Source organism: Homarus americanus, unplaced genomic scaffold (assembly GCF_018991925.1).
Source record: "Homarus americanus isolate GMGI-L3 unplaced genomic scaffold, GMGI_Hamer_2.0 scaffold5589, whole genome shotgun sequence".
Lineage (NCBI taxonomy): Eukaryota > Metazoa > Arthropoda > Malacostraca > Decapoda > Nephropidae > Homarus > Homarus americanus.
Genome location: NW_024736650.1, coordinates 3259476 through 3285858, shown reverse-complemented (window position 1 = coordinate 3285858; position 26383 = coordinate 3259476). Strand labels below are relative to the sequence as shown.

Genomic DNA, 26383 nt, shown 5'->3' with positions numbered 1-26383 from the left:
GAAGGAAAGAAAAGAGAGAATACAAAGTTTCTCCTCAGAATTAATTTCATTTATTTTTAGAAGGCACTCAGCTCCGGAGCAGAGACAATTAAGTCTCTCTTTGCACAGTCAAGTGTATTTAATAAAGGAATTTTCCTGTCTGGGAAAACCAATTTTAATTTTAACTAAAAGAATCCATTCTTATGTAAACCTCAAAAATGTTATTCGAAAGTCACAAAAAATTAATTGGACAAATTCATGTTCAAATACTAAGAAGAGAGACAAGATCGCATTCTCAGGTACTGCTCCACTATTACCGTACCACTTGACTTAATTGTCTTCCTTCCTTCCTGAAAATAGATACGACTTCCAGGTTTGTGTACGTTGAGTCAACTTAGTTATGAATTATTATGCACGATGATTCTGAGTATACCGGAAGGTTAACTTTTTATGCCCGTAACACCACACACACACAGACGCAGACACTGATACACGCAGACACACACACACACACACACGCAGACACACACACACGTTGCTTTTATTTACTCTATCTTTTCCTTTGGGATTATAAGCAAAAGTTAGAAAAATAAAGTAGAAGGAACTATGAAACAATTGAAGGATCATAAAAATAAAGTGAGTATCAGGTAAGTTTTACGTGAGAAATAAAACTCGCGAGTGTTACTGTTGCCTGGGTCCATTGGTTGTATTAAATTTCCTGGAAGGCGAGAAGAGGTGCAGATACGATAACAGTTTAACCATAACATGAAAACTATGTTACATTTATACCTGTTCACCTCCCTCAACCCTAGAGAGGCACAGAGACAGACAGACAGAAGAAGATAAAATAAAGAAATTGTTTTTATTGGAACATCGCTTGGATATAATTTTACAATGGCGAGTAAAAAAAAAATGGCTACAATACTAAGTTAAAAGATATATTACATAATGTTCAAACAGTGTTTACAGGTATTTCGTGCAGCAGAAGTTTCCATGGAGGCCCTCAATGTTGATCAGTGGTAATAGAGAAATTCTGTATCGCTGGAGAGGATTGGTTACGTCGATAAAATATAAAGTCTTTCGGGGAAGTAGCTCCTAGAGGCATTGCGGATACAACACACTGTAGACTAAATCTTTTCATGGTACATAGGAATAAGGGGTGATCGTGGGCACTAAGCTGTGGATATTGTGTGTCGCAAGAGCATCCTCTGTCTCTCCCTCCCTATACTTATACTGTAAAGAGCTAAAATTCTCGCTGGAGTTTATTTCCCTGCATTACTGTTTACGGTAACAACATAAATGAATGTGTGTCAGACGACGACCTTCTTACGCCTCACAAAACCCAGTGGTCATAGTATTTTTACCTTTTCTCACTGCTAATGGTACGTTACAACATTTGCTCTCGTACTCTGCTTCACGGACCGGAAAAATACTGTAAACTTCGTAAGTGAGAAAACTGTTTGGTAGTTAGTCAGATCCCATTTTCAATGACGAGAATTCCCCGTTTACTAGACGAAAATTTTTCTTTTACTATGACGAAAATTTCCTATTTTTCCAAGATGACAATTTCCCACTTTCTATGATGAAAATAGAACGTGTAACTGTATGAGTGTAAAGAAGTGTAGTAATTATATATGGTATAATTTAAGGAGTTTGTGCAAACTGGGTGGATTTAATAACACGAGGTTTATATACTTGTATGGGTGTAGTGAGGAGGGAAGGGTGTGAACCAGCGTGTGTGTGGGGGGGGGGGGAAGGACACGCTAAGAATGACTAGATAAATGAGGAATGTCAAGAAGGAATGGACAACTGTGGTGGAGGAAATGTTACCTTCCTCCAATAATTGCCTCGACTACAATATGAGCATGAATATGGCAATAGCAAATTACATTCACAAATGGATCAACTAACTTTCAATACCCACCAAAACACAGTAACAAGAGACCCTTACTTTCCTATTACCCTGTTGTTTACTTCATGTAGAGTCCGTCCATACATACCATACTTAGCCAAGATAGCGTAGTTGAGGCATCCAATCTCCCAAGCACGTGAGAGTACAGGTACCTATCTGGGCGCGTAGGACCTGACATCTCTCCCTTCCCTGGCGATAACTGAATATGCAAAACATGTCGATATCGTGGAGTACGTGACCCGGACACTGAGTTATGCCAGCGTTCTGTATCCTGACAAGGGTGAAGATTAGGTCGTTTGAGGGATGGACTGCTGGAAATTGAAATGGGTTGTTATAGATAGAGAATGGAAATGAGGTCATAGTAGATAGAACACACGAGATACAGAAACTGATTAATATTTGTGTATATTTTGATGATAATGATGACGAAAAAAATCTGTTTGTAATTTGTATTCCACTGATGCTGTTGTAAATGGTTCAAAATCTTTGTGTCTACAGTAAGTGAAGTTCCCAGTATCAATAATAGAGGAAGAGAATATGAGCACAAGAAATATTATAGAAGAAATATGACTTTTGTTTCCCGGAAAAAAAAAGTCACATGAAAGATTGAGAGAAAGAAATCTTGATGGATGGTGAACACTGGTGAGTGAGGAAGCCCTTTGCATGTTTCTTTCTATGTATGTATGTATGTATGTATGTATGTATGTATGTATGTATGTATGTATATTTTATGACGTAGCATCATGCCAAAATAAAAAGACAAAAAAGCAAATAATTTCCACCCAAGAATAATTATTTCTAGTCGTCTGTACCTCGTGACCGACTCTGAATAGTACTCGTATATAAGTACATTAGAGTCCTAGTCCTTTAAGCCCTCCCACCCCCACCCCGGAGAGTCCAATAGCAATTACATTCTAAGTAACCATTTTCATATAATTTGCTTCGGAAGGAAAATGGTATTCCAGTAAAGTCTTTAAATTCCCAGCCTAGTGCCAAAGGTATCAAAGGCACTACACTTTAAATATTTATTCCCTAAAAATACAGAAATCATTTTGTTTAACTCAGGGCGAGCGTTTCAGAGCGACGAAAGCGAAAATCGTTTAACCTTTCCAAAACGTTTATATATATGTTGCCATGTATAGAATAGTCTTTTTTTTTTCTTTTCTTTTCTTTTCTGTTTCGAAATGATTATACAACCATATGACATAATAGCAGACCTGTGTGTCATTTGTTTTAATCATGGCTTTCCTGTTTACCTGTGAGGCTTTGAAAATATGCAAACAACTAATCAGCTATATGCCCCCAGGAAATGGTGTGTGTGTGTGTGTGTGTCTGTCTGTCTGTCTGTGTGTGTCTGTGTTCAGCTCGTTTATCGGTCTGTAAAAGTTAGCATCAAATAGCTGATACGTCACGAGGAAAGCTAAAATTATAGAACACAAGTGAAGGTGGCCTAGAGTGGTGGAGTAGACCTGGAGTGGTGGAGTAGACCTGGAGTGGTGGAGGAGACCTGGAGTGGTGGAGGAGACCTGGAGTGGAGTGGAGGAGACCTGGAGTGGTGGAGGAGACCTGAGTGACCTGGGTGGTGGAGTAGACCTGAGGGCGGATGGACCTGGAGTGGTGGAGGAGGACCTGGAGTGTGGAGGAGACCTGTGGATGGGTGGAGGAGACCTGGAGTGGAGGGTGGAGAGACCTGGACCTGGGAGGAGACCTGGAGGGTGTGGAGTCCTGGAGTGGTGGAGTGAGACCTGAGCCTGGAGTGGAGGACCTGGAGTGGTGGAGGAGACCTGGCGTGGTGGAGGAGACCTGGGAGGAGACCTGGAGTCGTGGAGGAGACCTGGATGGGTGGAGGAGACCTGGAGTGGTGGAGGAGACCTGGAGTGGTGGAGGAGACCTGGAGGAGGAGGAGACCTGGAGTGGTGGAGGACCTGGAGTGGTGGAGGAGACCTGGAGTGGTGGAGGAGACCTGAGATGGAGGAGACCTGGAGTGGTGGAGGAGACCTGGAGTGGTGGCGGAGACCTGGAGGGTGGAGGAGAGACCTGGAGGGTGGAGGAGACCTGGAGGAGACCTGGGTGGTGGAGGAGACCTGGAGTGGTGGTGGAGGACCTGGAGTCGTGGAGGAGACCTGGAGGAGACCTGGATGGGTGGAGTAGACCTGGAGTCGTGGAGGAGACCTGGATGGGTGGAGGAGATCTGGCGTGGTGGAGGAGACCTGGAGTGGTGGAGGAGACCTGGGAGCGCCGCCGCCCCTAGGAGAACCCCTAGCGACGCCGACACCCCAAGGAATGCCACCGCTCTTGTAAGGGCTCCTGTGGGCGCCACAGCCCCTGGCAGTGCCCCTGGGAGCTCCTCCGCCCCTAGAAGGGCCCCTGAGGTCGCTGCCACCCCTAAGTAAGGTCCCTGGGGCACCGCAGCCCTTGGGAGGGCCCCCTAAGGGCGCTTCCGCCCCTGTGAGGGCTCCTAGGCGCTCCTCCGCATCTGGGAGGGCACTTGGAGGCACCACCGTCCTTGGAAGGGCCCTAGAAAGCGCCACCTTCCCTGGAAGAACCCCTGGGGGCACCATCGCCCCTGGGAGGTCTCTGGAGGCTCCATCGCCCTGGCAGAACCCCTGGGATCGTTCCCACCTCAATGGAGGGCCCCTGGGTGCTCCTCCACCTATAGGAGGGCCCCGTGGGGCGCCGTTACCCATGGCAGGGCCCCTGGGGTCTCCGCCACCTTTATATTGGGCCCCTGGGTACGCCTCCGCGCCTGGCAGGGCCCCTTGGGTCACAGCCAACTTCATGGAGGGCCCATGGGTGCGTTTCCGCCCCTGGGAAAGCGCCGGGGGCACGTTGGCCTTGGGAGGGCCCCTGGGGACTCCACCGGCTCTGGGAGGGCCCCTGTGAGTGCCTCTGCCCCCAAGGAGAGCCCCTGTGGACACCGCTACCCCTGGGGATGCCGCCGCCCTTGGAAGGGCTCCTGGGGTCGTTACAGCCCCTGGAATGGCCCCTGGTGTCGCTGCCACCCCTAAGGATGGTCTCTGGGGGTACTACCGCCCTTGGAAGTGCCCCCTAGGGAAACCGTCGCCATTGGGAGGGACCCTTGGAGCAAGGCCGTCCCTAAGAGGGCTCCTGGGACATCCTTTGGTGATGCTGCCGATCCTGAGAGGACCCTTGGGAAGCCACCACTCCTGTCAGGGCTCCTGGGGTCGCCACCACCTCTATCGAAGGACCTTGGGTTCGCCTCCGCCCCTGAAAGCGCGGATGCCCTTGGGTGGTCCCCTGGGGTGCAACCGCCACTGGAAGGGCCACTGAGGGTGCCACCGCCTTTGGCAGGGACCCTGGGGGACCACAGCCCCGGGGGGCGCCACTGCCTTTCGCAGTGCCGCTGGGGAGGAGGGGGCACGGCCCCTGGGATGGCTCCTGGGGACGCTACCACTTCTGGCAGGGGTGCCACTACCCCTAAGAAGAGCCCCTGTGGGCGCCGCTGTCCCTGGGAGTGGCCCTGGGGGTGCCACAGCCATTGGAAAGCCCCCTAGGGCCGCCGCCACCCTCAGGATTGTTCCTGGGGACACTGCCTCCCTTTGGAGGGACCTTTAGGGCACCACCCCCCCCTGGAAGGGGTCCTGGTGTCGCCGCCACCTCTACAGAGGGCACCTCGGTGCGCCTCGGCCCCTGGGATGGACCCTCGGCGCTCGTTTGCCCTTGGAAGGGCCCCTGGGGGCACCACCGCTCCTAGAAGGACTCCTGGGGCACCGCTGCCTTTGGAAGGGCTCTTGAGGGCGCCACCGTCCTTGGGAGGTCCGTTGGGGGCGCCATCGTCAAAGGCAGGGCACGTAGAAGTGCCAACACCACTAAAAAAGACCTCTGGAGGCTCCGTCGCTTTTAAGAGGACCCCGTAAAGGCGTCGCCGCCTCTATGAGGGTTCAGAGGTGCGCCGAGGGCACAGGGAGGGCCCCTGGGATTACCACCGCCAATGTAAGGGCCTCTTGCGGCACCACAGCCCCTGGCAGGGCCCCTGGGAGGGTACCTGGGGGCACCGCTACCCCTATCAGGGCCCCAAATGGCGCTGTTGCCCTTGAGAGGGTCCCTGTGGGAGCCGCCGCCCCTGGGGGTGCCAATAGGGTCTCAACTTCCCCTAAAGGGCCACCGGGGGCGCCACAGCCCCTGGTAAGGCTCCAGGCAGCACCTCCATCCTTGGCAAGGCCCTTGGGGTCGTCGCCACCCCTATGGAGAGCCATTGAGAAGGCCCCCGCCGATCCCGGGAGGCCCTGGGGTCTTTCCTACCTCTAAGGAGAGCCCTTGAGGGAACCGTTGCCCTTGGGGCCCCTCTTGCGGGCACCACCACCCCTGGAAAGACCCTGGCGGAGTCACCGCCAATGGAAAGGCTCCTGTGGTAACAGTTTCACATGGTAGGGCACCTTGGGACGCCACTGCCCCTGGAAGGGTCCCTGGAGGCGCCGTTGATCCTGAGCGGCCCCTGGGGGACCCACCGCCCTAGGAAGGTCACTTGGTGGCGCTGCTGCCCCTGGGTAGGGGCCCTGGTGGCACCGATGTCCTTGGGAGGGCCCCTGTGGGCGCCACCGCCCTAAAGAGGGCCTTTGGGGTCTCCACCGCTCCTAGAAGGAACCTAGAGGGCGCCACCGCCTCTGAGAGGACCCCTGGAGGCGGTGTTGCTCCTAGGGGTGCCATCGCCCTTAGGAGGGACCCTGAGGGCGCCACTGCCTCAGTAAGGGCCTCTGTGGACGCCACACCCCCTGGTAGTATCCCTGAGGGCTCTGCCGCCCCTGGGAGGGCCACTAGGGTCGCAGTTGCCCCTGGAAGTGGCCCAGGGAGTGGCACCGCCCCTGGCGAGGCCCATAGGGAAGCAACCACCCTTAATAAGGGCCTCTGGGAAGGCTCCCGACGTTCCTGGGAGGAGCCATTGTGGCGCCGCCGCCATTGGGGTTGCCCTTAAGGACACCCCCGGCACAAGGAGGGCCCCTGGGGTCATCGCCACACCTAAGGATTGCCCCTGGTGGCGCCATTGCCCTAGGGAGGGCCCCTCAGGCCGCCACTGCCCATGGCAGGGCCCTTGGGGTCGCTGCCTCCCCCCTAAGGTGGGCCCCTGGGGGCGTAGCCGCCCCTGGGAGCGCCACCGCCCCTTGACAGGGTTCCTTAGATTGCAGTTGCCCCTGGGAGGGAACCCAAGGACGCCGTCGACCAAGGAAGGGCCCCAAGGAACGCCAGCGCTACTCAAAGGGCCACTGCAAAGTACCACATCCCTTGGGAGGGCTCCTCTGGGCGCAACCGCCCCTGAACGGAATCCTGGGAGGCACCACAACTCCTGGGAGGGTTCCTGGAGGTGCTACCGCCCCTTAGAAGGCACCTAGGGGTGCCACCGGCCCTGGGAGGGACCCTGGGGACGCTGCTGCCCATGAGAGGGCCAATTAGGACGCCCCTACACATGTGAGGTCCCCTGGGGACGTACCCGCATCTAGCAGATCTCTTGGGAGCAGTTGTTTTTGCACTATTTAGAACTCTTGGAGATATTATGACGTTAAATAAATACAATACCATCGAATTTCCAGTATCATTTCACCCTGAACAATGGAAAGCAGAATGAATATCCAACAGCAAAACATAAGTTGGCGTGTTGTGTTAACTGACTGCTGTTCTCCTATTGGCTGTAGTTCGGTGGATTTACATTTTCGTCCACCAATCACAGTTAAGTGAGGGATTGCTGGACGTAGACACAACGACCAATAAAGCTATAGGGCCCCTGTTAGGGGGCGCCCCTGGTAGGAGCACTAGGGACTCCGCTGTCCCTGGGAGTGCCCCTATGGGCGCTGCCGCCCTTGGCAGGTTTCGTGAGGGCCTCGCCACCCCTGGGAGGGCCCGTAGGGGCGCCGCTACCCAAGGCAAGGTCGGAACCTCTTCTGGGACGGCCCTTACGGACGCCGCCGACCATGAAAGGGCCAGTAGGATCGCCACCGCCCCTGGGAGCGCTGTTACCCCTAAAGAGAGCCTATGTAGGCGTCGCTATAGAGCTCCCAGGAGGGTCGCCTCTGGTAGGGCCCCTGGGGACTCTGCCGTTCCTGGGAGGGCCACTAAGGGCGCCACCGCCCTTGGGAGGGTTCATGAGGGCGCTGCCACCCCTGGTAAGTTCCGTAGGGGCAAGCTGCCCAGGGCAGAGCCCCAGCTGCTCCTGGGCGGGCACTCAAGGGCGCCTCCGCCTATGGGAGGGCCCTTAGGGTCGCCACCGCCACTAGGAGCGCTCATGGGGGTGCCATCGCACCTAGCAGGTCCCATATGGAGAACCTCTGGGGGCGCCGCCGCCCTTAGGAGGGCCTCCTTGGGATGTCGCCGACCCGATGATTGCCCATAAAGGGGACTACGTATCTGGTAGGGCCCCTGGAGGTCCCGTTTCACCTGTAAGAACCCCTGGGATGCCATCACCCTAAAAGGGCCCCTGTGGTAGCAGATACCCCTCAGAGGGCCTCTGTGGGCACCACTGACCTTGGGAGGGCATTTGTGGGCGACACCAGCCCAGGGAGTTTTCCTGGAGGCACCACCACTCCTGGGAGGGCCCTTGGGGGCGCTGCCGCCCCTTAGAAGGCACCTAGGGATGCCGCCGGCCTTGGGAAGGTCCTTGGAGGCGCCGGCGGCCCTGGGAGGGCCCCTGAGGGCGCCCCCACACCTGTGAAATCCATTGGTGGCGCGCCAGCACCTAGCAGGTCTCCTGGGGGCAGTTGTTTTTGCTTTATTTAAAACTCTTGGAGATATTTTGACATTAAATAAATACGATTCCAGTCGCATTTCCAGTATCATTTCACCCTGAACAATGTAAAGCAGAACAAATATCCAACAGCAAAACATAAGTTGGGGTGTTGTGTTGACTGACTGCTGTTCTCCTATTGGCTGTAGTTCGGTGGATTTACATTTTAGTCCACCAATCACAGTTAAGTATGGGATTGATGGTCATGCACGACAGAACGACCATACCAAGCTATAGAGCTCCCAGGAGGGTCGCCTCTGGTAGGGCCCTTGGGGACTCTGCCGTTCCTGGGAGGGCCACTAAGGGCGCCACCGCCCTTGGGAGGGTTCGTGAGGGCGCTGCCACCCCTGGTAGGTCCCGTAGGGACAAGCTGCCCAGGGCAGGGCCCCAGCTGCTCCTGGGCGGGCACTCAAGGGCGCCTCCGCCAATAGGAGGGCCCCCAGGTTCGCCACCGACCCTGGGAGCGCCAATGCCGCTAACAAAAGCCCGGGCTGTGGGCGCCACTGCCCCTGGGAGCGCTATTGCCCGTGACAGGAACCCTCGGGACGCCAACGCTTCTGGAAGGAAGCTTGAAGGCGCCACCGTCCATGGGAGGGCCCATGGAGGTACCATCGCACCTAGCAGGGCCCATAGGTGCGCCAACACCCTTTATGGAGGACTTCTGGGGGCGCCGCCGCCCTTGGGAGGGCCTCCTAAGGACGTCGCAGCCCCGATGATTGTCCATAAAGGGGACTATGTATCTGGGAGGGCCCCTGGAGGCTCCGTTTCACCTGGAAGAACCCCTGGGATGCCATCACCCTAAAAAAGGACCCCTGTGATAGTAGATACCCCTCAGAGGGCCTCTGTGGGCACCACTGCCCTTGGGAGGGCGTTTGTGGGCGACACCACCCCAGGGAATTTTCCTGGAGGCACCACCACTCCTAGGAGGGACCTTGGGGGCGCTGCCGCCCCTTAGAAGGAACCTAGAGATGCCGCCGGAACTGGGAAGGTCCTTGGGGGCGCCGACAGCCCTGGGAGGGCCCCTGAGGGCGCCCCCACGCCTGTGAGGTCCATTGGCGGCGCACCAGCACCTAGCAGGTCTCCTGGGGGCAGTTGTTTTTGCTTTATTTAGAACTCTTGGAGATATTTTGAGGTTAAATATATACGATGCCAATCGCATTTCCATTATCATTTCACCCTGAACAATGTAAAGCAGAACAAATATCCAACAGCAAAACATAAGTTGGGGTGTTGTGTTGACTGACTGCTGTTTTCCTATTGGCTGTAGTTCGGTGGATTTGCATTTTAGTCCACCAATCACAGTTAAGTATGGGATTGTTGGACATGCACGACAGAACGACCTTACCAAGCTATAGAGCTCCCAGGAGGGTCGCCTCTGGTAGGGCCCTTGGGGGCTCTGCCGTTCCTGGGAAGGCCACTAAGGGCGCCACCGCCATTGGGAGGGTTCGTGAGGGCGCTGCCACACCTTGGTAGGTCCCGTAGGGGCAAGCTGCCCAGGGCAGGGCCCCAGCTGCTCTTGGGCGGGCACTCAAGGGCGCCTCTGCCTATGGGAGGGCCCTTAGGGCCGCCACCGCCCCTAGGAGCGCTCATGGGGGCGCCATCGCACCTAGTAGGTCCCATAGGTGCGCCAACACCCTTTATGGAGGACCTCTGGGGGCGCCGCCGGCTTTGGGAGGGCCTCCTAGGGACGTCGCCGCCCTGATGATTGTCCATAAAGGGAACCACGTATCTGGGAGGGCCCATGGAGGCGCCATTTCACTTGTAAGAACCCCTGGGATGCCATCATCCCTAAAAGGGCCGCTGTGGTAGCAGATACCCCGCAGAGGGCCTCAGGCACCAATGCCCTTGGAGGGCGTTTTGTTCTATCACCGTCTCCTGTGGCTTTCCTGAGGCACCACCACCCTGGGAGGGCCTCTGAGGGCGCCATTTTAGAAGGCACCTAGGATGCCGCCGAACTGGGAAAGTCCTGGGGTGCTGACTGGCTCGGTGGGTCTTTGAGGAAGTTCCTAACACCTGTGAGGTCCATTATGGCGGTCACAATCTAGCAGGCTCCCCGGGGGCAAGTTGTTTTGCTATATTTTAAACTCTGGAGTTTTTGACGCAACAAATGACCTAAATCGCATTTGCAGTATCATTTCATCCTGAATAATGTAAAGTAAGAAATCAAATATCCAACAGCAAAACATAAGTTGGGGTGTTGTGTTGACTGACTGCTGTTCTCCTATTGGCTGTAGTTCGGTGGATTTGCATTTTAGTCCACCAATCACAGTTAAGTATGGGATTGTTGGACATGCACGACAGAACGACCTTACCAAGCTATAGAGCTCCCAGGAGGGTCGCCTCTGGTAGGGCCCTTGGGGACTGTGCCGTTCCTGGGAGGGCCACTAAGGGCGCCACCGCCCTTGGGAGGGATCGTGAGGGCGCTGCCACACATTGGTAGGTCCCGTAGGGGCAAGCTGCCCAGGGTAGGGCCCTAGCTGCTCCTGGGCGGGCACTCAAGGGCGCCTCCGCCTATGGGAGGGCCCTTCGGTCCACCACCGCCCCTAGGAGCGCTCATGGGGGCGCCATCGCACCTAGTAGGTCCCATAGGTGCGCCAACACCCTTTATGGAGGACCTCTGGGGGCGCCGCCGGCCTTGGGAGGGCCTCCTAGGGACGTCGCCGCCCCGATGATTGTCCATAAAGGGAACCACGTATCTGGGAGGGCCCATGGAGGCGCCATTTCACTTGTAAGAACCCCTTGGATGCCATCATCCCTAAAAGGGCCGCTGTGGTAGCAGATACCCCGCAGAGGGCCTCTGTGGGCACCAATGCCCTTGGGAGGGCGTTTTTGTTCGACACCACCCCAGGGAATTTTCCTGGAGGCACCACCACTCCTGGGAGGGCCCTTGAGGGCGCTGATGCCCCTTAGAAGGCACCTAGGGATGCCGCCGGAACTGGGAAAGTCCTTGGGGGTGCCAACTGCCCTGGGAGGGCCCCTGAGGGCGCCCCCACACCTGTGAGGTCCATTGGTGGCGCACCAGCACCTAGCAGGTCTCCTGGGGGGGCAGTTGTTTTTGCTTTATTTAGAACTCTTGGAGATATTTTGACGTTAAATAAATACGATTCCAATCGCATTTCCAGTATCATTTCATCCTGAATAATGTAAAGCAGAACAAATATCCAACAGCAAAACATAAGTTGGGGTGTTGTGTTGACTGACTGCTGTTCTCCTATTGGCTGTAGTTCGGTGGATTTACATTTTAGTCCACCAATCACAGTTAAGTATGGGATTTTTGGTCATGCACGACAGAACGACCATACCAAGCTATAGAGCTCCCAGGAGGGTCGCCTCTGGTAGGGCCCTTGGGGACTCTGCCGTTCCTGTGAGGGCCACTAAGGGCGCCACCGCCCTTGGGAGAGTTCGTGAGGGCGCCACACACAGTCCCAGAAGCTGCCCAGGGCCCCAGCTGCTCCTGGCGGGCACTCACAGGGCCTCCGCCTATGGAGGGCCCTTAGGCCGCCACCCCCTAGAGCGCTCATGGGGCGCCATCGCACCTAGTAGGTCCCATAGGTGCCACCCTTATGGAGGACCTCGGGCGCCGGCCTTGGGAGGGCCTCCTAGGACGTCGCCGCCCGATGATTGTCCATAAAGGGAACCACGATCTGGGAGGGCCCATGGAGGCGCCATTTCACTTGTAAGAACCCTGGGATGCCATCATCCCCAAAGGGCCGCCTGGTAGCAGATACCCGCAGAGGGCCTCTGGGCACCAATGCCCTTGGGAGGGCGCTTTTGTTCGACACCACCCAGGGAATTTTCCTGGAGGCACCACCACCTGGAGGCCTTGAGGGCGCTGCTGACGCCCCTTAGCACCTAGGATGCCGAACTGGGAAAGTCCTTGGTGCCGACTACACCTGGGAGGGTCCCTGAGGGCGCCCCACACCTGTGAGGTCCATTGCGGCGCACCAGCACCTAGCAGGTCTCCTGGGGCAGTTGTTTTGCTTTATTTAGAACTCTTGGAGATATTTTGACGTTAAATAAATACGATTCCAATCGCATTTCCAGTATCATTTCATCCTGAACAATGTAAAGAACAAATATCCAACAGCAAAACATAAGTTGGGGTGTTGTGTTGACTGACTGCTGTTCTCTATTGGCTGTAGTTCGTGATTTACATTTAGTCCACCAATCACAGTTAAGTATGGGATTGTTGGACATGCACGACAGAACGACCTTACCAAGCTATAGAGCTCCCAGGAGGGTCGCCTCTGGTAGGGCCCTTGGGGACTCTGCCGTTCCTGGGAGGGCCACTAAGGGCGCCACCGCCCTTGGGAGGGTTCGTGAGGGCGCTGCCACACATTGGTAGGTCCCGTAGGGGCAAGCTGCCCAGGGCAGGGCCCCAGCTGCTTCTGGGCGGGCACTCAAGGGCGCCTCCGCCTATGGGAGGGCCCTTAGGGCCGCCACCGCCCCTAGGAGCGCCAATGCCCCTAACGAAAGCCCGGCTGTGGGAGCCATTGCCCTGGGAGCGCTATCGCCGGTGACAGGCACCTCGGACGACACTTCTTCTGGAAGGAACTCTTGAAGGCGCCACCGCTCCCCTGGGAGGGACCATGCGGATGCCATCGCACCTGTGAGGTCCATTGGTGGCGCACCAGCACCCAGCATACCCTCAGCGTTGTTTTGCTTTATTTAGAAACCTTGGATATTTTGACGTTAAACAAATACGATTCCACCGCATTTCAGTATCATTTCATCTCTGAACAATGTAAAGCAGAACAAATATCCAACAGCAAAAACATAAGTTGTGGGGTGTTGTGGTGATCGACTGCTGTTCTCCATTGGCTGTAGTTCGTGGATTTACATTTTAGTCCACCAATCACAGTTAAGTATGGGATTGTTGGACATGCACGACAGAACGACCTTACCAAGCTATAGAGCTCCCAGGAGGGTCGCCTCTGGTAGGGCCCTTGGGGACTCTGCCGTTCCTGTGAGGGCCACTAAGGGCGCCACCGCCCTTGGGAGAGTTCGTGAGGGCGCTGCCACCCCTGGTAGGTCCCGTAGGGACAAGCTGCCCAGGGCAGGGCCCCAGCTGCTCCTGGGCGGGCTCTCAAGGGCGCCTCCGCCAATAGGAGGGCCCCCAGGTTCGCCACCGCCCCTGGGAGCGCCAATGCCCCTAACGAAAGCCCGGGCTGTGGGAGCCGCTGCCCCTGGGAGCGCTATCGTCGGTGACAGGCACCCTCGGGACGACACTTCTTCTGGAAGGAACCTTGAAGGCGCCACCGCCCCTGGGAGGGACCATGCGGATGCCATCGCACCTGTGAGGTCCATTGGTGGCGCACCAGCACCTAGCAGGTCTCCTGGGGGCAGTTGTTTTTGCTTTATTTAGAACTCTTGGAGATATTTTGACGTTAAATAAATACGATTCCAATCGCATTTCCAGTATCATTTCATCCTGAACAATGTAAAGCAGAACAAATATCCAACAGCAAAACATAAGTTGGGGTGTTGTGTTGACTGACTGCTGTTCTCCTATTGGCTGTAGTTCGGTGGATTTACGTTTTAGTCCACCAATCACAGTTAAGTATGGGATTGTTGGACATGCACGACAGAACGACCTTACCAAGCTATAGAGCTCCCAGGAGGGTCGCCTCTGGTAGGGCCCTTGGGGACTCTGCCGTTCCTGGGAGGGCCACTAAGGGCGCCACCGCCCTTGGGAGGGTTCGTGAGGGCGCTGCCACACATTGGTAGGTCCCGTAGGGGCAAGCTGCCCAGGGCAGGGCCCCAGCTGCTCCTGGGCGGGCACTCAAGGGCGCCTCCGCCTATGGGAGGGCCCTTAGGGCCGCCACCGCCCCTAGGAGCGCTCATGGGGGCGCCATCGCTCCTAGTAGGTCCCATAGGTGCGCCAACACCCTTTATGGAGGACCTCTGGGGGCGCCGCCGGCCTTGGGAGGGCCTCCTAGGGACGTCGCCGCCCCGATGATTGTCCATAAAGGGAACCACGTATCTGGGAGGGCCCATGGAGGCGCCATTTCACTTGTAAGAACCCCTGGGATGCCATCATCCCTAAAAGGGCCGCTGTGGTAGCAGATACCCCGCAGAGGGCCTCTGTGGGCACCAATGCCCTTGGGAGGGCGTTTTTGTTCGACACCACCCCAGGGAATTTTCCTGGAGGCACCACCACTCCTGGGAGGGCCCTTGAGGGCGCTGACGCCCCTTAGAAGGCACCTAGGGATGCCGCCGGAACTGGGAAAGTCCTTGGGGGTGCCGACTGCCCTGGGAGGGCCCCTGAGGGCGCCCCCACACCTGTGAGGTCCATTGGTGGCGCACCAGCACCTAGCAGGTCTCCTGGGGGCAGTTGTTTTTGCTTTATTTAGAACTCTTGGAGATATTTTGACGTTAAATAAATACGATTCCAATCGCATTTCCAGTATCATTTCATCCCGAACAATGTAAAGCAGAATAAATATCCAACAGCAAAACATAAGTTGGGGTGTTGTGTTGACTGACTGCTGTTCTCCTATTGGCTGTAGTTCGGTGGATTTACATTTTAGTCCACCAATCACAGTTAAGTATGGGATTGTTGGACATGCACGACAGAACGACCTTACCAAGCTATAGAGCTCCCAGGAGGGTCGCCTCTGGTAGGGCCCTTGGGGACTCTGCCGTTCCTGTGAGGGCCACTAAGGGCGCCACCGCCCTTGGGAGAGTTCGTGAGGGCGCTGCCACCCCTGGTAGGTCCCGTAGGGACAAGCTGCCCAGGGCAGGGCCCCAGCTGCTCCTGGGCGGGCTCTCAAGGGCGCCTCCGCCAATAGGAGGGCCCCCAGGTTCGCCACCGCCCCTGGGAGCGCCAATGCCCCTAACGAAAGCCCGGGCTGTGGGAGCCGCTGCCCCTGGGAGCGCTATCGTCGGTGACAGGCACCCTCGGGACGACACTTCTTCTGGAAGGAACCTTGAAGGCGCCACCGCCCCTGGGAGGGACCATGCGGATGCCATCGCACCTGTGAGGTCCATTGGTGGCGCACCAGCACCTAGCAGGTCTCCTGGGGGCAGTTGTTTTTGCTTTATTTAGAACTCTTGGAGATATTTTGACGTTAAATAAATACGATTCCAATCGCATTTCCAGTATCATTTCATCCTGAACAATGTAAAGCAGAACAAATATCCAACAGCAAAACATAAGTTGGGGTGTTGTGTTGACTGACTGCTGTTCTCCTATTGGCTGTAGTTCGGTGGATTTACGTTTTAGTCCACCAATCACAGTTAAGTATGGGATTGTTGGACATGCACGACAGAACGACCTTACCAAGCTATAGAGCTCCCAGGAGGGTCGCCTCTGGTAGGGCCCTTGGGGACTCTGCCGTTCCTGGGAGGGCCACTAAGGGCGCCACCGCCCTTGGGAGGGTTCGTGAGGGCGCTGCCACACATTGGTAGGTCCCGTAGGGGCAAGCTGCCCAGGGCAGGGCCCCAGCTGCTCCTGGGCGGGCACTCAAGGGCGCCTCCGCCTATGGGAGGGCCCTTAGGGCCGCCACCGCCCCTAGGAGCGCTCATGGGGGCGCCATCGCACCTAGTAGGTCCCATAGGTGCGCCAACACCCTTTATGGAGGACCTCTGGGGGCGCCGCCGGCCTTGGGAGGGCCTCCTAGGGACGTCGCCGCCCCGATGATTGTCCATAAAGGGAACCACGTATCTGGGAGGGCCCATGGAGGCGCCATTTCACTTGTAAGAACCCCTGGGATGCCATCATCCCTAAAAGGGCCGCTGTGGTAGCAGATACCCCGCAGAGGGCCTCTGTGGGCACCAATGCCCTTGGGAGGGCGTTTTTGTTCGACACCACCCCAGGGAATTTTCCTGGAGGCACCACCACTCCTGGGAGGGCCCTGAGGGCGCTGAGCCCCTCTTAGAAGGCACCTAGGGATGCCGCCGGAACTGGGAAAGTCCTTGGGGGTGCCGACCCTGGGAGGGCCCCTGAGGGCGCCCCCACACCTGTGAGGTCCATTGGCGGCGCACCAGCACCTAGCAGGTCTCCTGGGGGCAGTTGTTTTTGCTTTATTTAGAACTCTTGGAGATATTTTGACGTTAAATAAATACGATTCCAATCGCATTTCCAGTATCATTTCATCCTGAATAATGTAAAGCAGAACAAATATCCAACAGCAAAACATAAGTTGGGGTGTTGTGTTGACTGACTGCTGTTCTCCTATTGGCTGTAGTTCGGTGGATTTACATTTTAGTCCACCAATCACTGTTAAGTATGGGATTGATGAACATGCACGACAGAACGACCATACCAAGACATAGAGCTCCCAGGAGGGTCGCCTCTGGTAGGGCCCTTGGGGACTCTGCCGTTCCTGGGAGGGCCACTAAGGGCGCCACCGCCCTTGGGAGGGTTCGTGAGGGCGCTGCCACCCCTGGTAGGTCCCGTAGGGACAAGCTGCCCAGGGCAGGGCCCCAGCTGCTCCTGGGCGGGCACTCAAGGGCGCCTCCGCCAATAGGAGGGCCCCCAGGTTCGCCACCGACCCTGGGAGCGCCAATGCCGCTAACAAAAGCCCGGGCTGTGGGAGCCGCTGCCCCTGGGAGCGCTATCGCCGGTGACAGGCACCCTCGGGACGACACTTCTTTTGGAAGGAACCTTGAAGGCGCCACCGCCCCTGGGAGGGACCATGCGGATGCCATCGCACCTAGTAGGGCCCAAAGGTGAGCCAACACCTTTTATGGAGGATCTCTGGGGGCGCCGCCGCCCTTGGGAAGGCCTCCTAGGGACGTCGCCGCCTCGATGATTGTCCATAAAGGGGACTACAGTATGTATGTGGGAGGGACCCTGGAGGCGCCGTCTCACCTGTAAGAACCTCTGGGATGCCATCACCCTAAAAGGGCCCCTGTGGTAGCAAATACCCCTCATAGGGGCTCTGTGGGCACCACCGTCCTTAGGAGGGCCCTTGGGGGCGACACCACCCCAGGGAATTTTCCTGGAGGCACCACCACCTGAAGGTCCTTGCTGACAGCCCTGGGAGGGCCTGAGGGCGCCCCCACACCTGTGAGGTCCATTGGTACCAGAACTGCAGGTCTCCCGGGGCAGTTTTTTGCTTTATTTAGAACTCTTGGAGATTGAGGTTAAATATATACGATGCCAATCGCATTTAGTATCATTTCATCCTGAATAATGTAAAGCAGAACAAATATCCAACAGCAAAACATAAGTTGGGGTGTTGTGTTGACTGACTGCTGTTCTCCTATTGGCTGTAGTTCGGTGGATTTACATTTTAGTCCACCAATCACAGTTAAGTATGGGATTGTTGGTCATGCACGACAGAACGACCATACCAAGCTATAGAGCTCCCAGGAGGGTCGCCTCTGGTAGGGCCCTTGGGGACTCTGCCGTTCCTGGGAGGGCCACTAAGGGCGCCACCGCCCTTGGGAGGGTTCGTGAGGGCGCTGCCACCCCTGGTAGGTCCCGTAGGGACAAGCTGCCCAGGGCAGGGCCCCAGCTGCTCCTGGGCGGGCACTCAAGGGCGCCTCCGCCAATAGGAGGGCCCCCAGGTTCGCCACCGACCCTGGGAGCGCCAATGCCGCTAACAAAAGCCCGGGCTGTGGGCGCCACTGCCCCTGGGAGCGCTATTGCCCGTGACAGGAACCCTCGGGACGCCAACGCTTCTGGAAGGAAGCTTGAAGGCGCCACCGTCCATGGGAGGGCCCATGGAGGTACCATCGCACCTAGCAGGGCCCATAGGTGCGCCAACACCCTTTATGGAGGACTTCTGGGGGCGCCGCCGCCCTTGGGAGGGCCTCCTAAGGACGTCGCAGCCCCGATGATTGTCCATAAAGGGGACTATGTATCTAGGAGGGCCCCTGGAGGCTCCGTTTCACCTGTAAGAACCCCTGGGATGCCATCACCCTAAAAAAGGACCCCTGTGATAGTAGATACCCCTCAGAGGGCCTCTGTGGGCACCACTGCCCTTGGGAGGGCGTTTGTGGGCGACACCACCCCAGGGAATTTTCCTGGAGGCACCACCACTCCTAGGAGGGACCTTGGGGGCGCTGCCGCCCCTTAGAAGGAACCTAGAGATGCCGCCGGAACTGGGAAGGTCCTTGGGGGTGCCGACAGCCCTGGGAGGGCCCCTGAGGGCGCCCCCACGCCTGTGAGGTCCATTGGCGGCGCACCAGCACCTAGCAGGTCTCCTGGGGGCAGTTGTTTTTGCTTTATTTAGAACTCTTGGAGATATTTTGAGGTTAAATATATACGATGCCAATCGCATTTCCAGTATCATTTCATCCTGAACAATGTAAAGCAGAACAAATATCCAACAGCAACACATAAGTTGGGGTGTTGTGTTGACTGACTGCTGTTCTCCTATTGGCTGTAGTTCGGTGGATTTACGTTTTAGTCCACCAATCACAGTTAAGTATGGGATTGTTGGACATGCACGACAGAACGACCTTACCAAGCTATAGAGCTCCCAGGAGGGTCGCCTCTGGTAGGGCCCTTGGGGACTCTGCCGTTCCTGGGAGGGCCACTAAGGGCGCCACCGCCCTTGGGAGGGATCGTGAGGGCGCTGCCACACCTTGGTAGGTCCCGTAGGGGCAAGCTGCCCAGGGCAGGGCCCTAGCTGCTCCTGGGCGGGCACTCAAGGGCGCCTCCGCCTATGGGAGGGCCCTTCGGGCCACCACCGCCCCTAGGAGCGCTCATGGGGGCGCCATCGCACCTAGTAGGTCCCATAGGTGCGCCAATACCCTTTATGGAGGACCTCTGGGGGCGCCGCCGGCCTTGGGAGGGCCTCCTAGGGACGTCGCCGCCCCGATGATTGTCCATAAAGGGAACCACGTATCTGGGAGGGCCCATGGAGGCGCCATTTCACTTGTAAGAACCCCTGGGATGCCATCATCCCTAAAAGGGCCGCTGTGGTAGCAGATACCCCGCAGAGGGCCTCTGTGGGCACAAATGCCCTTGGGAGGGCGTATTTGTTCGACACCACCCCAGGGAATTTTCCTGGAGGCACCACCACTCCTGGGAGGGCCCTTGAGGGCGCTGACGCCCCTTAGAAGGCACCTAGGGATGCCGCCGGAACTGGGAAAGTCCTTGGGGGTGCCAACTGCCCTGGGAGGGCCCCTGAGGGTGCCCCCACACCTGTGAGGTCCATTGGTGGCGCACCAGCACCTAGCAGGTCTCCTGGGGGCAGTTGTTTTTGCTTTATTTAGAACTCTTGGAGATATTTTGACGTTAAATAAATACGATTCCAATCGCATTTCCAGTATCATTTCATCCTAAACAATGTAAAGCAGAACAAATATCCAACAGCAAAACATAAGTTGGGGTGTTGTGTTGACTGACTGCTGTTCTCCTATTGGCTGTAGTTCGGTGGATTTACATTTTAGTCCACCAATCACAGTTAAGTATGGGATTGTTGGTCATGCACGACAGAACGACCATACCAAGCTATAGAGCTCCCAGGAGGGTCGCCTCTGGTAGGGCCCTTGGGGACTCTGCCGTTCCTGGGAGGGCCACTAAGGGCGCCACCGCCCTTGGGAGGGTTTAGGCGCCACACCTGGTAGTCCCAGAGGCCAGGCAGGGCCCCAGCTGCTCCCGGGCACTCACAAGCGCGCCCAATAGGAGGGCCCAGGTCCGCCACGACCCTGGGAGCGCCAATGCCACAACAAAGCCCGGCTGTATGCCACTGCCCTGGGAGCGCATGTCGTGACAGAACCCTCAGACGCCAACGCTTCGAAGGAAGTTGAAGGCGCCACCGTCCATGGAGCCAATGAGGTACCATCGCACCGAGCAGGGCCCATAGGTGCGCCAACACCTTTATGGAGAACTGCGCTGCGCCCTGGGAGGGCTCTCCAATGACGTCGCCACCTGACGATTGTCCACAAGGACTATGTATCTGGAGGGCCCTGATCCGCTTCACCTGTAAGAACCGGGAGGCCATCACCCCAAAAGGACCCTGAGAAGCAGATACCCCGAGGGCCTCTGTAGGCACCACTGCCCTGGGAGGCGCTGGGCACAACCCCCAGGAATTTTCCTGGAGGCACCACCACCCTGGGAGGGACCTTAGGCGGCTGCCCTTAGAAGGCACCTAGGATGCTGCCGAACTGAAGGTCCTAAGCTGACAGCCCTGGAGGGCTCCTGAGGGCGCCCCCACGCCTGTGAGGTCCATTATGGCACCAGCACCTAGCAGGTCTCCCCAAAGGTTTTGTTAAGAACTCGGAGATATTTTAGGTTAAATATATAATATGCCAATCGCATTTCCAGTATCATTTCATCCTGAACAATGTAAAGCAGAATAAACATCCAACACAAAAACATAAGTTAGGCTGTGTGGTGACTGACTGCTTCTCCCCATTGGCTGTAGTTCGGTGGATTTACATTTTAGTCCACCAATCACAGCTAAGTATGGGATTGCTGGCATGCACGACAGACCACTCCACTAAGCCAGAGCTCCCAGGAGGGCCGCCCTGGTAGGCCACAGACTCTGCCGCTCCTGGAGGGCCACTACGCGCCACCGCCCTGGGAGGGCTCCAGAGGCACTGCCACACCTTGGTAGGTCCCGTGAGCAAGCTGCCCAGGCAGGGCCCCAGCTGCTCCCTGGCACCTGCGGCGCCCCGCCCATGGGAGGCCCCAGGCCGCCATCCCCAGGAGGCCATGGGGCGCCATCGCACCCAGTAGGTCCCATAGGTGAGCAACACCTTTATGGAGGACTCCGAAGTGCCGGCCTTGGGAGGGCCTCCTAGGACGTCGCCCTCGATGATTGTCCACAAAGGAACCACACGATCTGGAGGGCCCATGGAGGCGCATTTCACTTGTAAGATCCCGGGATGCCACCATCCCTAAAGGCGGGCCAGGTGAAGCAGATACCCCGCAGAGGGCCTCTAGGGAGCACCAATGCCCTTGGGAGGGCGCTTGTTCGAGGCGACCACCCCAGGAATTTTCCAGAGGCACCACCACCCTGGAGGGTCCTTGAGGCTGACGCCCTAGAAGGCACCAAAGGATGCCGCCGAACTGGAAAGTCCAAAAGGATCAACCCCTGGAGGGCCTCGAGGCGCCCCCACAACTGTGAGGTCCATTGGTGCACCAGCACCCAGCAGGTCCCCAAAGTTGTTTCTTTATTTGAACCTGAGATATTTGATTAAAAAACACGATTCCAATACATTTCCTGCATTTCATTTCATCCTGAACAATGGAAGTGAATAAATATCCAACACAAAAACATGGTTAAAAGGTGACGACTGCTGTCTCCTATTGGCTGTAGTTCGTGATTTACATTTTAGTCCACCAACGCAGTTAAGTATGGGATTGGACATGCACGACAGAACGACTCATATGCTTGCTAAGAGCTCCCAGGAGGCTTCTGTAGGCCTGGGGACTCTGCTGCTCCTGGGAATTCCACCAAGCCACCGCCATTGGGAGGGTCCAGAGGCGCGCCACACATTGGTAGGTCCTGGGAGGCAGCTGCCCAGGGCAGGCCCCAGCTGCCCTGGCGGGCACTCAAGGCACCTGCCCATGGAGGGCCCTCAGGCCGCCACTGCCCCTAGAGCGCTCATGGGGGCGCCATCGCACCTAGTAGGTCCCAGAGAGGCCACCCTTTATGGAGGACCTCTAAGCGCCGCCGGCCTTGGGAGGCCTCCAGGACGTCGCCGCCCGATGATTGTCCATACAAGGAACCACGCATCTGGGAGAGCCCATGGAGGCGCCATTTCACTAAGAACCCTGGGATGCCACTACCCTAAAGGCCAGGTAGCAGATACCCTGCAGAGGGCCTGCACCAATGCCCTTGGGAGGGCGCGTTTGTTTGACACCACCCCAGGAATTTTCCTGAGGCACCACCACTCCTGGAGGGTCCTTGAGGGCGCTTGACGCCCTTGGAAGGCAACCTAGGATGCTGAACTGGGAAAGTCCTTGGGGTGCCGACTGCCCCGGGAGGGTTGCTGAGGGCGCCCCACACCCTGGAGGTCCACATGGCGCACCAGCACCCAGCAGGTCTCCTGGAGCAGTGTTTTTGGTTTATTTAGAACTTGGAGATATTTTGACGTTAAATATATACGATTCCAATCGCATTTCCAGTATCATTTCATCCTGAACAATGAAGCAGAACAAATATCCAACAGCAAAACATAAGTTGGATGCTAAAGACTCACTGCTGTTCTCCTAGGCTGTAGTCTGGTGGATTTACATTTAGTCCACCAATCACAGTTAAGGGGATTGTTGGTCATGCACTACAGAAGACCATACAGTCTTATAGAGCTCCCAGGAGGGTCGCTCTGGTAGGCCTTGGGGACTCCTGCCGTCTTGGAGGCCACTCGGCGCCACTGCCCTGAGGAGGGCCCGTGAGGCGCTGCCACCCTGGAGGTCCCGAGACAGCTGCCCAGGCAGGGCCCCATGGCCCAAGGGCACTCAAGGGCGCCTGCTAACAGGAGGGCCCAGGTCGCACTGACCCTGGAGCATGCTGCTAACAGCCCGGCTGGGCGCCACTGCCCCTGGGAGCGCCATTCGTGACAGGAACCTCGGACGCCAACGCTTGGAAGGAAGCTTGGCCACCGTCCATGGAGGCCCATGGAGGCACCATCGCACTAGCAGGCCCCAAAGCAACACCCTTTATGGAGGACTTGTGGGCGCTGCCCTTGGAGGGCCTAGCGACGTCGCCGCCCCTGATGATTGCCACAAGGGACCATGTATCTGGAGGCCTGGAGGCCCGTTTCACCTGTAAGAACCCCTGGGATGCTATCACCCCAAGGACCCAGAGAGATACCCCTCAGAGGGCCTCTCTGGGCACCACTGCCCTTGGGAGGGCGCGTGAAGGACACCACCCCAGGAATTTTCCTGGAGGCACCACCACTGCTGGGAGGAGCTTGGCGCCACGCCCTTAGAAGGCACCTAAGGATGCCGAACTGGGAAGGTCCTTGGGGCGCCGACAGCCTGGGAGGGCCCCTGAGGCACCCCACGCCTGTGAGGTCCAGTGGCGGCGCACCAGCACCCAGCAGGTCCCCAAAGAGCTTTGCTTTAAGAACTCGGAGATATTTTGAGGTTAAATATATACGATGCCAACGCATTTCCAGCATCATTTCATCCTGAATAATGAAGCAGAAACAAATATCCAACAGCAAAACATAAGTTGGGGTGTTGTGTTGACTCACTGCTCTCCTATTGGCTGTAGTCCGGTGGATTTACATTTTGCACCAATCACAGTTATATGGGATTGTTGGACATGCACGACAGAACGACCTTACTTGAAGCTTACAGAGCCCCAGGAGGTCGCCCTGGTAGGCCACCAGACCTGCTGTTCCTGGAGGGCCACCAAGGGCGCACCGCCCTTGGGAGGGCTCGAGAGGCGCCACACCTGGTAGGTCCCGTAGGCGCCAACGGCAGGCCCCAGCTGCCCTGGGCGGCACTGCCTGCCTATGAGCCTCTAGGCCGCCACCGGCCCTAGGAGGCTCATCGGGCGCCATCGCACCTAGTAGGTCCCATAGGTGCGCCAACACCCTTATGGAGGAACTCGCAAGCGCCGGCCTTGGAGGGCCTCTAGGGACGTCGCCGCCTGATGATTGTCCAAAAGGAACCACGATCTGGGAGGCACCATGGAGGCGCCATTTCACTTGTAAGAACTCCTGGGATGCCATCACCCTAAAGGGTCGCAGCAGATACCCCGAGGGCCTCTCAGGGCACCAATGCCCTGAGGGCGTTTTGTTCGACACCACCCCAGGAATTTTCCTGGAGGCACCACCACTCCTGGGAGGCCCTTGAGGGCGCCTAACGCCCTTAGAAGGCACCTAGGGATGCCGCCGGAACTGGAAAGTCCTGGGGTGCCGACTCCTGGAGGGCTCCTGAGGGCGCCCCCACACCTGTGAGGTCCATTGGTGGCGCACCAGCACCTAGCAGGTCTCCCTCAAGGGCAGTTGTTTTTGCTTTATTTAGAACTCTTGGAGATATTTTGATAAATATAATGATGCCAATCGCATTTCCAGTATCATTTCACCCTGAACAGTGTAAAGAACAAATATCCAAAAATACAAGTTGGGGTGTTGTGTTGACTTACTGCTGTTCTCCTACTGGTAGTTCGGTGGATTTACATTTTATCCCCAATCACAGTTAAGTATGGGATTGTTGGACATGCACGACAGAACGACCTTACTCAGCTATAGAGCTCCCAGGAGGGTCGCCTGTAGGGCCTCTGGGACTCTGCCGTTCCTGGAGAGGGCCACTAAGGCGCCACCGCCCTGGGGGGTTCTGGAGGGCGCTCGCCACACCCAGGGACCTGCAGGGGTGCCACCCAGGCAGGCCCCAGCTGCCCTGGGCGGCACTCAGGGGCGCCTCCCCGCAATAGGGAGGGCCTCCAGGTCCGCCACCACCTGGAGTGCCAACGCTAACAAAGCCGGGCTGGGGCGCCACTGCCCCTGGGAGCGCTACGTTCGTGACAGGAACCCTGGGACGCCAACGTTTGGAAGGAAGCTGAAGGCGCACCGTCCATGGAGGGCCAATGGAGGTACCATCGCAACGGCAGAGGCCCATAGGTGCGCCAACACCCTTTAGGAGGACTTTGGAGGCTGCCTTGGAGGGCTCCCAATGACGTCGCCGCCCGATGATTGTCCAAAAGGGACTATGTATCTGGAGGGCCCTGGAGGCTCCGTTTCACCTAAGAACCCTGGGAGGCCATCACCCCAAAAAAGACCCTGTGATAGCAGATACCCTCAGAGGGCTCTGGGCACCACTGCCTGAGGGGTTTGTGGGCAAGACACCACCCCAGGAATTTTCCTGGAGGCACCACCACCCTGGAGGGACCTGGGTGCCGTTAGAAGGCACCTAGGAGATGCCGCGAACTGGGAAGGTCCTGGGGCGCCGACAGCTCCTGAGGGTCCTGAGGGCGCCCCACACCTGTGAGGTCCATTGGCGGCGCACCAGCACCCAGCAGGCTCCTGGCAGGTTGCTTAATTTAGAACTCTTGGAGATATTTTGAGGTTAAATATATACGATGCCAATCGCATTTCCAGTATCATTTCATCCTGAATAATGTAAAGCAGAACAAATATCCAACAGCAAAACATAAGTTGGGGTGTTGTGTTGACTCACTGCTGTTCTCCCATTGGCTGTAGTTCGGTGGATTTATATTTAGTCCACCAATCACAGTTAAGTATGGGATTGTTGGACATGCACGACAGAACGACCTTACCAGCTATAGAGCCCCAGGAGGGCTGCCTCGGTAGGCCCATTGGGACTCTGCCGTTCCTGGAGGGCCACTAAGGGCGCCACCGCCCTTGGGAGGGTCGGAGGGCGCCACACACCTGGTAGGTCCCAGAGGGCAGCTGCCCAGGCAGGGCCCGCTGTCGGAAGGGCACCAGGGGCGCCTGCCTGGAATTAGTCGCCACCGCCCCTAGGAGCGCCCATGGGGTCCTAGAGGTCCCAGTGCGCCAACACCCTTGTGAGGACCTCTGGGCGCCGCTGGCCTTGGAGGGCCTCCTAGGACGTCGCCCGATGATTGTCCATAAGGAACCACGTATCTGGGAGGCCCAGGAGGCGCCATTTCACTGTAAGAACCCTGGGATGCCATCATCCCAAAAGGCTGATGTAGCAGATACCCCAGAGGGCCTCTGGGCACCAATGCCCTTGGGAGGGCGTTTTTGTTCGACACCACCCCAGGGAATTTTCCTGGAGGCACCACCACTCCTGGGAGGGCCCTTGAGGGCGCTGACGCCCCTAGAAGGCACCTAGGATGCCGAACTGGGAAACCTTGGGTGCCGACTGCTCTGGAGGGCCCTGAGGGCGCCCCCACACCTGAGGTCCATTGCGCGCACAA

General features: G+C 57.0%; 5 protein-coding genes across 5 annotated transcripts; all 5 read right to left on the bottom strand.

The window, feature by feature from the left end:
- Positions 1-4895: 4895 nt before the first annotated feature.
- Positions 4896-6559, bottom strand: LOC121872238 (basic proline-rich protein-like). Its single transcript, XM_042374905.1, has 4 exons — positions 6378-6559; positions 5898-5975; positions 5516-5721; positions 4896-5329 (listed from the first exon to the last, which is right to left on the bottom strand). The coding sequence occupies exons 1-4, from the start codon at positions 6557-6559 to the stop codon at positions 4896-4898; spliced, it is 900 nt and encodes a 299-aa protein (XP_042230839.1).
- Positions 6560-13532: 6973 nt separating this feature from the next.
- LOC121872237 (basic salivary proline-rich protein 2-like) lies at positions 13533-14498 on the bottom strand. The gene is made up of 2 exons (XM_042374903.1): positions 14252-14498; positions 13533-13960 (listed from the first exon to the last, which is right to left on the bottom strand). Exons 1-2 carry the CDS (start codon positions 14496-14498, stop codon positions 13533-13535), a joined length of 675 nt encoding a protein of 224 aa, XP_042230837.1.
- Positions 14499-14515: 17 nt separating this feature from the next.
- Positions 14516-16181, bottom strand: LOC121872236 (basic salivary proline-rich protein 2-like). The gene is made up of 4 exons (XM_042374902.1): positions 15907-16181; positions 15523-15643; positions 15212-15390; positions 14516-14948 (listed from the first exon to the last, which is right to left on the bottom strand). The coding sequence occupies exons 1-4, from the start codon at positions 16179-16181 to the stop codon at positions 14516-14518; spliced, it is 1008 nt and encodes a 335-aa protein (XP_042230836.1).
- A 17-nt stretch (positions 16182-16198) lies between these two features.
- LOC121872235 lies at positions 16199-17276 on the bottom strand. Its single transcript, XM_042374901.1, has 2 exons — positions 16828-17276; positions 16199-16628 (listed from the first exon to the last, which is right to left on the bottom strand). Exons 1-2 carry the CDS (start codon positions 17274-17276, stop codon positions 16199-16201), a joined length of 879 nt encoding a protein of 292 aa, XP_042230835.1.
- A 2058-nt stretch (positions 17277-19334) lies between these two features.
- On the bottom strand, positions 19335-21383 carry LOC121872233 (basic salivary proline-rich protein 3-like). The gene is made up of 3 exons (XM_042374900.1): positions 21019-21383; positions 20031-20231; positions 19335-19767 (listed from the first exon to the last, which is right to left on the bottom strand). The coding sequence occupies exons 1-3, from the start codon at positions 21381-21383 to the stop codon at positions 19335-19337; spliced, it is 999 nt and encodes a 332-aa protein (XP_042230834.1).
- Between the last annotated feature and the right edge of the window lie 5000 nt (positions 21384-26383).